We start from the raw sequence: 13,343 nt of genomic DNA, 5'->3' as shown, positions 1-13,343 counted from the left end.
ACCACCTGGGGATCGTTATCGTGCACTGGCGTTCGGCTGCTGATCGAGCGCGAAAATGTTCGGTCCGATCTCGGTCGCGGCGGCCGCATTTTGATAGCAGTGGAATGCCAAAGAGAACGTGTGCTGACAGCTGTCTGAACTCCAATGAGCGAAAATGAGAGCGACGCGACAAGGCGGCGCGGCGAAAACGATCATCGTTCCATCGCTCCGTCTTCTGCTGAAAAGTTGGATCCCGGCCTTGGCGGCCGCGACGCAAGACGAGTTCTGCGATGTCATTATAATGTCATCGCATGTTAAAGGATCCCAGGTGGCCAAACTTTCTGGAGTCCTTCACTGCGGTGTCCCTGATAACGAATTCCGCTTGGGGACGACAAACCAGTTAAACCTCATTAACCAAATTAAACCAAATTGCCTCAACATCGACGGCCAGAACTGCATTCGATTCCTGCCTGCACAAGCTACAGTGCGCGGTGCCAGCGGTGCCAGCGATAGAGTACTAATCATAATAATATTAGCACTATATCTAGATTTTCTACTGTTTGCCTAGCACATTCTCGTTCTGAGAGGCGGTGTCAGTAGTGGCAATGGCGCTGCGATAGTGAAATCTTAGTTTCGTTTTCGATTCCAATTATGTGCCTTTAGCGAAAACGTGTAAAGAATTTTAAAATTACTTCGCCCCAAAAATAGCACGCAATGCGCACATACTTTGAAAGCTTAAATTATCCCCTGTGACCCTGACGATAACGCGCAGACCATGCCCACCACGCAATAACGAAATCACGCTGAGTAAGCGCTGTTGTGCCCGGGCGAGCTACCCGGATTCCGCTCAAATGAGTGTCGGGCTTCTACTGCTGGCACCCTCTTTGCCTGCTCCGGTGCAGCTCCTCAAGTCAGCGGCTCATTGCCATGAAGCATCGAGCGGTCCACATGATCTATGGATTGACATGATCAGACACGTCTGGAATGCCAGACACCCGGGCCGGTATTACAGAAAGTGAACGCGAACTGAACGCTTTTACGTCAACTGATAAGCACTTCCAGTGTGTAGTTTTGCCGAAAGGAAAAGGGAGTGCCGTGATGTAAAAAAAGCGTTCAGTTCGGAGGCTTTGAGCGGAAGTGCTTCCAACCAATCACAGAGCTTTCCGAACTAAACGCAGTTCTGTACTACCGCCCCTGGGCGCCGGTTCTCTGTCTGCGAGTCGCCTTTGCACTGCGAGAGATTAGAAGCGGGCGATCAGCGCGTTCGCTGATTGGACCTCTCGGGCCGCCGTCACGTGCTACCTCCGGATTGGACAATTTGAGTGCTGCCGACTTTTCCAGGCTATATAAGCGACGCACTCCTTCCTAGAGCTCTCCCATGATGGGGCTGGTACAGGTAGGTCACCGCCGCTTGCGGCAGGGGGCTAGCCTGGCACCGAATTTTTATCTTTTGTAGGCAGTCATTGCACACGCCGCCTCTGGTGGTGGACGACGGCTGTTGTTGCGGCGCGCGTCTTTCTTTCCCTCTTCCTTTTCTTTCTTCTCTATATTCTCTTCTATCTGCACGAGGCAGCGGAGGTGGCTCAGCTACAGAGCCAGTAGCAGGCCCGTGCATTTTGTTTTCCTTCTTCCTACAGCCACAACAACAACAACAACAACAACGGAGAGCGAGACCTACACGAGCGTTCATCGAGTGCCCTGCCGCTCGTAAGGAGGGGACACGTCGTAATCTCCCTAGCCGTCGCTGTGCGACTATGGTTGTCTCTAGCTATTAGTCCTCGGCCCCTGTGCCGATTTTGTTGTAAATATGCCCTGTATATAATGTATAAAGACGCCTTGTGTTCATCTCTTCGACGCTGACTCGGTTTCCTCGCTACCGCCAAGGGGAGCAGACAGCTCTCGTTCACGAAACGGGTGACGTGTGCTACGGGCCATACTCCCTTCGGCACAACAGCGTTGACACGTACAATGAGGCAAGCGCTACTTCCAAACCTCATCGCCGCGAGCTGACGTCACATGCCACAGCTCTCCGCTCCGTCAAACTGAAGCCGCGCGGAAAGCCCAGGATAAAAATTAAGGAAAGGTTTAACACGTCTAAACCTAACGACAAAGCGAAAGCGCGCGACTCCTTTATAGACGTCTGTGAACTTCAAGGACACTGTAGCCGGGTCTAGACGACACGAAGGCGTCACGGGCATCTTGAAGGGGGAGATTATGCGTATTTATTAACCGCTCAGCGACATATACAAATCTGTTTGCCAAGCGTGTGTGGAGACTAAATAACAGGTATACGAAGCAGAGCGCCGCGTCACGCGCGTCACGTTCAAAGGCCGACCAAACTACGGAAGGGCGTAGTGAAGCTTTCGGTTTAAAATATGATATTGCATATTGTGACCGACAGCATCATTTAATCATCCGAATAGGGTTCAGCACGACATTTCTTTAGCAGTTACGCAATGGGACTCACCTTGCCGCTCTGGTGGAGGCCCCTCCAGATAACTATGTACACTAAGAACCAGGCCAAGAGGAGGTAAAGGGCAAGTTCCGGTCGCAGAGAGCCGACTTCTTCCAGTCCATTGGTAATTCCCAGAACATTGTTCCTGGAAGCAAGAAGTCGGAATTTGCCAACTTGACAATGCACAATGGAGAGTGGAAAATGGTCCTTAATTATACGATATGCTGAAACAGTGGCATTTTATATTAAAAGGGGCCAATATATGAGCTAGGGATCATATACCGCAGGAAACTTGAAAACAATGGTAACCCATTCTGCTTTTTGTCCACCCAATGGACCTAGGTCTACAATTACTGGGAAGAGATTATTTTTTTGTTCGTTTACCGCCAGAAAGTTTAACTAGTCCCGAATGGTATAGGGAACTGTACCCAGTTCGGACCAAATACAACCAATCAGTTTCAGTTGAAACCAACAACATAATTTTTTTATATAAACCAGTTGTAACCAGTGAAATACGATTGTTCCATTAGGAGTGCAGTGCAAGCACACCTGACTCAAAGTGCCTGCTGCGTGGTTAGCAGTGAGCATTTCAAGAGCTCGGCTGAGCTTGTCCGCCTTGTGTATATGCGTGGTCTGATGGTGGTCCCATATATGTTCGGTCCATTCATTCAAAACCAGTGACAAGACCAAGCACTCACTCCCAGTACTCCTTGACGGACGAGACGGCCTGCGCGGCCGTGAGGTTACGGTCGGCCAGGCTGGAGAGGTTCTCGCGGATGCCGAGACAGCGCTCGGTGTTCCACTCGTTGCCACACTGCTCCCATGGCAGCGGGCTGCGGAACGAGGCGACCAGGTAGTACAGCGTGTACGCGATGAGCACGATGTAGTAGATGTTACTCAGCCCGATCATAGTCATGGACGCGAACCCGACTCCTGCGCGGAAAGTGGGTAAAACATAATTGAGAGACACAGCAATATTTATGAATGACAGTGAAAAACGGCTTTTCTCCAACGGCGATTAAAGCTAATAAGGCGTATTGCAAGCACCGCGAGAAGACCGTGTATTCTAGTTCACTCCCTGAAGAGCATGTGCCCATGCCCATGAAACGTGCACATCTTCGAGCCCGAATGGGCCGTTTTTAGCATCGTTCTGCACATGCGCACAACCTCATCGTCCGCCTAGTCCGCCATTCCGAATGGTGCGAGTTCACTGCGCACATGCTCCTCCGTGAAAGGCGTTCCCTCGATCGACGACGCGATAGACTGCGGGACGATTCCAATGCCGACGCAAATGCATACGCAGTCCCCTTACGCGCAAGTCTCAAACGAGGACACGCAGACTGATTGTCAAGCATCCTTCAGTCCAGCTTTGACATACAATGACAATGAAAAGGCCTGTCTGCAGATCGGTCACGCACACTTACTCCGTCTAGACGAAGCCGGCTCTGCTCCTAACTATTTCCTAAAGTGAGCTCAAGGGGCTATTTCGAAGAGATCAGCAATGGCCACTCTCCATCGAATTCTCTTCTCGAATGACAAGTCTACAGTTGGGACCAGTGACCGCTAGAGGTGCGCGCTACTGTCAAAAGGGTCAGTATTCTGTGTACCTAAATAGTTTGACACAGAACACTGACAGCGTTCCATATCAAGGTTTTTACGGTTTTCTTTCTTTTTTTTTTTTCACGACAGTCGTCCCTCTCGTAGCAACATTCACTCGCCCTCCCTAGTACTCCTAAACTGTGGAGTCATGTCCGGCGCGTGCATGTCATTGGCAAGCCTGATGTGCAAAAATTACGGAGTTCTGAATGGATCGAAAGCTTTCGGAAGTGTCTAGTTTTGCGGCTTGACGTTCGAGCGCTTTATGAACAAAAATCCAGAAAGAGAATAGCCACTAAAAAAGCATAATCTTCAGGCCAAAGGCAAATTTAAGTAAGCTTTCCCTGACCACGTGCACGAACTTCCCTTAATTAAAAGCCCCTGGCCTAGCAAGAAGAGTTGAGGTTGAGGGAAGAAGAAAAGTACTGAGAGGAAAATACCTTTGAACATAGGGACGAGGTTCCATATACCGATGCCTCCAGTGTTGAGATACTGTCCGATCGAGACTTCCATAACAAACAACGGTATTCCGCACAGGACGATGCTAATAAAAAATGGCACCAGGAATGCACCTGTAAAACGAAGCACGCAAAACACAAACACGGACAGAACACAGTTAGAAAAGTTGAACTGCGTGCGCAACTCAGCACACTTATAAAAACACGCAGAGCAAACACGAATCCAAACATTCAAAAATGGCGGATCGAACACTGGAAAAGAAGAAAAAAAAAAATACCACACCTATACAAAGGCACTTCCTTGAAAGGTTCCTAGGGAGCTCTTGACGTAGTATACTTTTTGTTATCTCCACCTTTGCAATCGTTTATCTCCGGTTTTTATTAAATGAAGAGAATTGATTCCTCTCTGTGGATCCATTCTTAATTTCCAGTCCACACTACCCGCGCCTGAGAACCTTCCAAGGGAAACCCCTCCACCCAGTCATCACATTTTCACAGCGGTAATAAACGAGTACAACCACAAATTGTCAAGAGAAAAAAAAATAAAAAAGAAGAGCCAAAGGCACGAAGATTCGCGCCCCTGCTTGCGGGACCGAGAAGAAAGTCCCGCACTAAAGGCACCCCCCGGGATGCGGACATCGCCGGGTGTAAGCAATCTAGATAGACGCGCTTGACATCCCCACAACATCTTGCTCGCCTAGATCACTCTGCAAGAAAACAGCCCGCAAAGAGAATTAATAGAGAGACCGGCCCGCATGGGGCCCACAAAAGTACACAAGACACAACAAGCAAGGCCGTTGCACTGTCCCAGTCGCATGAAGCCAAACGCACGGAATAAACGCACGCCTCAAACAAATGGTCCATACCCGTTCGAACTTTCATCAGACACTGGCACAATGCGAGGGCCGAAGACCGCAAATAAGTTGATGTTTTCATTATATATATTTTTTTAGTCCAGTTGCAGCGCTAAGCACTTCGGGAGATTATGATAGCTGTAGTGCATGAGTTGCATGAGTGAGTGAAGCTCTAGATGATCGAGGCAAATCAAGGAGCTTCAGCGAGAACGAAGAATACGGGAATTTTGACGGCAACGCAAATGGATACGAAAATGTGCCTTAGATGCTTCACAGCGTAAATTACGGCCAGCCGCCAGGCATTGTAAGAAGATATGTCTTCAAGACATCGCACAAAGGGGTCGTGCCATGGGCATTCCTGGTAATAATTTTGTGCAATGTACTTCGTTATTAATATCCTTTCCTTCACAGCACGACACAATCAAAGAGAATTTTGCACTGCATAGCCGCTAAGTGTGCACAAGTACAGGTGAAGCTTATTAACTCGACGAGCACTCCCTGCGCATCACGTGACTGCCCCCCAAGTAGCCTTTACATTACGGTCGTTGAGCAAGTTAACAAACTGGTTCGACTTTCGATGTTAGTGCAAATGGCTTCACGTGACTGCGACGGCACAACACATCAAAAAGCACAACGCTCAAATGTAATTAATAAATAAGGTGAAAAAAATTATTACTACATTAAGCATATCAAGCAAGAAAAGGACTGGACCCATACACAATATACATTGGGGCAGTTCAGGTTTAAGCTTTCCATGCGTTAAACTATACTTCACTAACTTGATCATCCAGACCTCATATCATTTACTCCATATTTTGCCGATCCTTGCACCTTTGATCTTCTGAGCTTAACTGCAAGCTGGCATCGCCGCATAGACGGCGTGCGTTAGGTGAAGCAACACTTCAGTTTTGTTTTGCGTGAAGCCATCTTTTTCATGACATGTCATGACGTGGATTTCATTGACACATACTTCCTTCTTGCGTTTCTAGGTTACAATATGTTAAGTGATCATTGTCAATCTGCTGTTTTTGTTAAAGTGCGAAGATCTAAATGGCATCTTGCAGGTTAACGAACATATGTGTTTTAATTAATCCTGTTCTGTTTGTTACACAGTGCGATTTATTTGTCACGGAATTACATCCACACCAAGAAATATTACGTCATTGTGGAAGTAAGAAAACTTATTTAGGTGTTAAATAATAGTTTCTCTTCTTTCTTGTTAAGCTACGTTCTGCCAAACCACTCTGCTGGAACCAATAACAAAAGCAAAAAAGAGATTTAAGTGTAACATAAGCTTTAAAGCTGAACTCCAGCTCTCCGGTGCCAAGATTCTTCGACGAGTGAACCTGTCGTATACTTGGCACAGCACGGCGCAGTTACATCACCTATTTGGACCTTCGCCCAATTTACTTTTGCACTGTTTGGTGGAGAGAGTCCTTAGCTTTTTCTCCTTTCTCATCAGCGTCAGATGCCTAAGCAAGAACGCACAGATTGCTACCTTGGCTTAATGATAAAGCTGATTGGAATACTTCCACTTGTCACATGTAAAGGGGTCACCCTACCGAAACTAACCAGCAACCATCATTCCACGTAAGCATTCAAGAATTCGTTGGTGTGTTTTCCAAAGCAGTTATAGAGCAGCTAACTTGAATTACTTGCTGTCCCTAGCTCATCTGCGTTGACAGTTTGTCTATGTATTGTCTAGAGTTCGTTTAATTAAAGTCCACTGTGTAACAGGTGTCCTTCAGGAGTGGTTGTCTGGCGAATGCAGATAAGGCGACTGCGGTTAGCCGCGTTTACAAGTTGAGCTGAATAGGCACGTGTTTGGCACGGCTGGCTCTAAGCAATCCTGCACGCTGCTTGGCGTGGCACCAACTGCTCGCATGACTGCCTAGTAATTAACTGCTAACTGAGTAGTAATAAACTGCCCACCCGGCATACAGCACACAGCATATATCGAAACGCGAACAAATTAAGTTGTCTAGAATAGCCCCGTCCATGCTTGACTTTCTGTAGCCGAAGTGCTTATGTGTTTACTGTTATTTTTTTTTTACGTGAAGACAGACAGATGTTCACAAAACGCCAAGCATGTTATTTATCATGCAGATAAGCAGCGCCGGAAAGGTGCTGCATACAGTTTGGATAGTTCGCGTTTCAATTTATGCGTACTTTGCACATTGAAAAAGCTAGAAGAGCGACTATCGGAGAAGAGAAAAGTTGGGAAGGCAACACACACAGGTGATATCGTTGCAACACCACGCTACACAAGGATGTCTGATACCTGAGTACAAACTTAAGCAACAGCAAAAAAAGCAAGAAAAATGGAGCTTGAGGAGAAAAATCTGGACGTAACTGTGCTTTACTAAACAGAAAAAGTTATCCCTAAGACTTGAACTAAACTTAACACACCGCGACATTTTTGCGCCTATAACTTACTCCACTTATGCACAATAAGCGACAGATCAAATAAAAGTAGGCCAGAAAATAACGGGGTGGTTTAGGCAAAAATGCAGTACTGTTCGATCGGTTTTGAACAATGAGTATGGGCGAAGCAGTAAGCCTTATTGCTAATAATGTGTTCTAGGAGCAACAGTTCACCACACAGGGAAATTTTTGGAATGACCCCATTAGCTTCGCAATGACTTAGAACTGCAGAGAAGCCTGCTCCTAGCTTTATGAAAAACTTATGAAGAACACGTTAGGAACGCTTTATGAAAAACATTAAGTTTGGGAAGGGAGGGGGCGCTGAGAGCTTTCATAACGTGCATATATTATAGGATGCCGTCAGAATGCACCTCGGCGAAAAAAAAAAAGAGGACGCTTCATTATAATGAAAGAGTACAGGGCCTTGAATATTTGGGGGCTGGGATTTAAAAAATTCCTATGCAAAATCTACTGCCCCATTCGAGCTGAAATAACGTTCACAAAGTAGCAAAATATCGTCTACGTTATCTGATAAGTGATTCAACGTCGGTACTTGCCTAGATTTTCCGAAATCGAGGAAAAACTGCTCTCGGCGGCGTGCACAATTTTCGCAGAAGAGAGTCGAAAAGCTATTTTCACATGATGCGTCATCTGTCGGGCAGCGAGGCAAGCGCGCCAACGGCCGGGATGGAGCTTGTCTCACTGATCGACAGATGACGTATCATGTCAAAATAGCTTTTCGACTCTCTTCTGCGAAAATTGTGCACGCCGCCAAGAGCAGTTTTTTCTCGATTTCGGAAAATCTAGGCAAGTACCGATGTTGAATCACTTATCAGATAACGTAGACGATATTTTGCTACTTTGTGAACGTTATTTCAGCTCGAATGGGGCAGTAGATTTTGCATAGAAATTTTTTAAATCCCAGCCCCCAAATATTCAAGACCCTGTAATATTCATAACGGACCCGTCAGGCGTCAAATCACAGTCACAGTAACTGTGCGTTTTGGGAATAAAATTTATTTCGGTGGCCTTGTTTTATTTGATTTGCCGCATTAGTTGAAAATAAAAGCAAACAATAAGCAAAAGAACATGTCTGCATTGTCTTTTCCTAGAGCCACGGAGGCGTGCATGATTAATTTGTGCCGTGCACACAACGTCATTTGCGACTGTCTTCGGAATGCTACCTAAATCAGGTTTTAATCAGCCCATACAAATTCGCATGGAGCCCATATGGTCGCAAAGAACTCGATATGATTTCATATGAGTAAACCATACGATTTCACACAGTTTTCTTCAAGGTTTTAATAACCATTCCTGTTAAGACAGCGCACTGCACGCGATAGTAAGAAAGAAGATAAAAATAGAGACAGATAAATAAGAGAGAGATAGAGAGAGAGAGCTGTGGTGCGTCCTCAGGGACTGACCTGTTGCTGCGAGCGGCTTTGGCGAGGAGGAAAAAGGCGCGCCGTGGAGTGGCGGCGCCCCCCACGGCCCGCTTCTTCGCTCCTCGTCCTGAGCTTCGCTCTGGTGTCAGAGCCCCAGGCTCGGAGCGGGGCTCTGTCGCCTGTCCCCAAAACACCCACCACCACAGAAACGCTCGAGGACGCTGCCACCGTCTTCGGCGAGACCTCTCGCGCATCGTCATCGCACGGAGGAGCCACCGTCGTCGGAAGAGAAAAAGAGGGAGCCTCAGAAGAGGGGAGAGAGGGGTGGTGAGGAGAGGAGAGGGAAGCAGCGAGACAGGAACGGGAAGAGCAGGATCGTGACCAACCCATCCGTGCCGGGGATTCTGGGATTAAGGAGAGCGCCTCAGAGAACGTGCGTGTAACGAGCGCGGATCCAGGAGCAAACAAATTTCGACATGCGATTATGCTTCGCCTGAGTGCTAGGCTGCGCCCTCCAAGGATACCGAGCAACGTATAGCAGCACTAAGCTGAGTGTGTCAAGCATGCTCGGAAAGCGGTGCTCCGGTTTTAGAAGTTGCTACGGGCTGTTTTCTTAGAACAACAGGAAGAACAAAAGTGAGAACAGGGGAGGAGCAAGGTTATTAACGCATGGCGCACTCTACGGAAGCAGAGCTCGTAAATGAGTCCCTAAGTGGGGGGGTTCTTTCAAACATGATGACCGCGAGCGATCGAAGCCTTACTGTGTAACCACCTGCCAGATTGACTAAACGAGCGTAACCAAGTACTGTCAGAAAGGTAGACATGCATAAGATAATACGTTAATATTAAAGATGCAATAAACATTATAGCTAATAGGCTGAAACAGAGAAAACCCGACACCGGTAAACAGAAGCTTGATGACCAATTTATAGACTCCACGACGCTTAGTATGTACGGCAATAACAAATCTTTGGTCACCCGCTGCATTCATTTCTGCCATGTCTTTCTTGGTTAACCATGACAAGACAAACAACCTGTTGCTGCCGACTTCATGATAAACATCAAGCGCGATAGCAACGCATGTTGCCATTAGTAGGACGAACGTTGTTTACTAACCTTCATGTTGTCTACTACGATCCATCGATCTCTATCAGCGCTAACCTTATTTGCGTCCCGCGGATGGAGATACCGCTGGTAACAGCGGTAACCTCGTAAACAGAAGCTGGCACCTTAGATCCGGGACATAACCCGATTCCGCAGCATACCCAGGATGAAAGCGCTGACTTTAGGCGTCCCTGCATTTCACGGTGACCTAATTAGCAACACTGAATGCCGCTATACTGTCGACGCGTAATGGCTGCAACGAATACAACACTGTGCGCAGGTCATTGTAAGAGCGTAAACAGTGCTGAGACAAGGGCTCAGGCATGATAAAAGGAAAGCAATACTGGTTAGTGACACACTGCTGGTTGAATCGCCAGTGCTGAGCACTAATAAGAAGCAGGAACATGGACTTCGAGGGACGAAGTATACGTTAACCGTATTCATGCACGTCTTTCTTTACGTTGTCGAAAGGGAGATGGGGAGAGTTTTCCTATAGGTCTCCAGGAGGGGGGAGGGGTGGATTAAGGAGGCAGAACGCAATGGGAATTGAGGAAAAGGTAAGAGAAAAAGGAACAGGGGAGAGAGGGACCAATAGTTTTCGCTCCTCTCCAACCTAAAAAGAGAGGAGCGCAGTTTAGGGCCACGAGTTCTTTTCGTGACCCTGCGCGCATTTGACGCGTATTGTAAACGTGCTGCACGCGGTGTTCAAAGGCGAGACTCACATACAAAGCAACGCCAAAGGGAGCGAGAAAAATAAACAAAAATATTAAGTGCCGCAAAGCGCGCGTCTCTTTCGAGGTGTACGGGGATGATGGTGACCACCTGTCTGCCTCCTTCCGCTGTCTGCTCTGCCATGTTCTGTTTGAGTATAAGGGGTGCCCTGCACCAGCCAGCCTGGTTTCTCTGTCAGTTAATAGGAACTTTCTTCGCAGTTTCATTGTCGTAATTGCAAACGACAAGGGCCAGTAGTTTAGCGACACAGCCCCTAACACATTCTAAGGTGAAACACTTGTCTCGAAACGGCACCAAAAACCACAACATGCACACAAAACGTCTTGAAGCAGGCATTGCATAAATTTTAAGGCTCTCTAACACTGATAATCAGGTACAGAAAGTAAAACCGACAAAGCTGATGCGCCGATGTTGCTAGAGGTATTTCTTTCCAAGATTAATAAATACAGCTTGCCAAAAATACAGCACTTGCACATCATGACATCGTCTAGGGAACACCATCACTAAGTAAAGCTATCTTACAATAACCACGTTAAAATAATAATCAACACGTGTGGAACGAATATAAGCTACACAAGACTATAACAAGATCGGGACTAATTAACCATTTTCTACCCGCTGAGTTGCAACGGGCAGGGTTCCGGAGGGGCCCTGTATAGTTGATGCGCTCATTTCACAATCCTACTTTAGGTAATACCTGCCAACTTCCAAAATGCAACAACCCAACCTGCAAAAAAAAAAAAAAAAAAATATCGCGCCATGTGTCCCGCACAAATACATTGGCAGTAAAAAACAGCAGCAAATGCAAGGGCACAAAGAGACCAGTCTGGCTGATACGAGCGTCTATCCGTTCGTTCACCGAACAGAAATGTCGCGTCTCCTCTCAGTGAGCACACCTTTCAAGCGAACAAACCTCACCTAGTCAGTAGTCTTGTATTACAACCACTTAACTATTCGATCGCCAGTTCTAGCTGCCGCAGCATTCAGTTTGAACTGAACTAGGGCGGCACTGTCACGACACCTCCAACTTTTTGTTTTTATTTCACGTAGGAGAAATCGGTCTGTAATACTGGTGAAGAAAAGAGACACGAGATTCTACCGTCCTTTCAGCCTACAAGTTTTGCGGAACGGAATTGATTGCTCCATTGTGCAGACCGCGCAGGTGGACGTCAAATGCAAAGACAAGCTACAGGCACGCTTACGGCGGAAGGGCGATCTTATTCGACCTTTGTACGCATTCCACGACCGAACCAAATCAGGACTCACACGTGCCTCGTAGGGAGGGCTCACCACGGGGCGCCTGCTGACCTCACCGGTGTCCCTTAGACGCAGACTCCGTTTCGCTCCCTTCCGCATGAAAATGCAACGGCAGCTTTTTCTTGCTTTCAACGCACATTAATCTAGACGACGCCGCTTCGTCGCGTCCTTGTGTCCAGTTCAAGGCGGGATGAATGCGCCTCGCACTGCGGCTGCCGGCACTGACAGCGGATTTGGCCTTGCCCGGGAGAGCTATTGAGCGCACTGCTTTAAGGGCCAGTCAAGCGGCTCAGAAATGCAAACAAGCTTTTGTACTGGGATAGAGCTTTAACCAAGCTGTGGTGGTTCGCCAGTCAGCCTCGAGTTGAACGTTCTGCTTGTTAAACAGGCACGTGCACTAGAGCCAGACGCGGAGGAACGGCGTGGTAGTGTAAACAGGGCGCTCATTTTAATTTTACTTAAAGGGGGATATTCCTTAGCTGACCTTAGCGCCCCTTTGAGCATGTGCAGTGCGCAAATAATGCTGCGCATTATTCAGCAAGCAAGGCGAGCGTCAAACTCGCAAGGGCAGCTAATAATGCTCGTCATGGAAGGCTGCAAAATAGGCCGATATAATATGATAATTTCGACCATCCACCACGTCGTGCGCTCGCTATATGGACAAGACAGTTCTCAGGTGTAGGCCTTCATGCTCATAAGGATTCTATGCATTCCAAAGTGCAGACGCTTTAAAAGCGCTATGATCCTTTTTTCGGCAAGTATACGAAACAACTCCATGGTTATACGGTCATACGTTTTGCACGGTGGCGTAAAGCTTGCTGATACCTTGTTTTTTCGTGAATAATTAAGAAATACGGGCACGCGGTTACATAACTAAGCCTCAACAATTTCTTTTATTTTATGCCACCGCATAAAGCACCGCATTGCAGCCTGTCCTAGCGCTCAAAAGCTTATACACGTACGGGTATGGTTTACCGCAGTATCCGGCACCCCAGAACGCAGGGACTGCCATTTCGAGTCTCAAGAGGCCAGTTTCTGCAGCTCGCGAAGTAATTTTCTTACTTTTGATGGTAGTTGTACTTAACGTAAGAAGTAAAGC

General features: G+C 47.3%; 1 protein-coding gene across 2 annotated transcripts in view; it reads right to left on the bottom strand.

Moving 5' to 3' along the window:
• LOC146209172 (sodium- and chloride-dependent GABA transporter 1-like) overlaps positions 1-13,343 on the bottom strand; it is a 52,057-nt gene that overhangs the window by 14,445 nt on the left and 24,269 nt on the right. For both annotated transcript variants that reach the window (XM_084596788.1, XM_084596793.1), the window contains exons 2-4: positions 4,471-4,602; positions 3,133-3,367; positions 2,447-2,579 (exon numbers count right to left, since the gene is read on the bottom strand). In XM_084596788.1, the coding sequence (XP_084452914.1) occupies positions 2,447-2,579; positions 3,133-3,367; positions 4,471-4,602 (500 nt within the window). The remainder of the gene's footprint in view (positions 1-2,446; positions 2,580-3,132; positions 3,368-4,470; positions 4,603-13,343) is intronic.

This window comes from Amblyomma maculatum, chromosome 1 (assembly GCF_055883805.1).
Source record: "Amblyomma maculatum isolate TAMU_Amacu chromosome 1, ASM5588380v1, whole genome shotgun sequence".
Taxonomy (NCBI): Eukaryota; Metazoa; Arthropoda; class Arachnida; order Ixodida; family Ixodidae; genus Amblyomma; species Amblyomma maculatum.
This window is presented reverse-complemented; position numbering and strand designations above follow the sequence as displayed.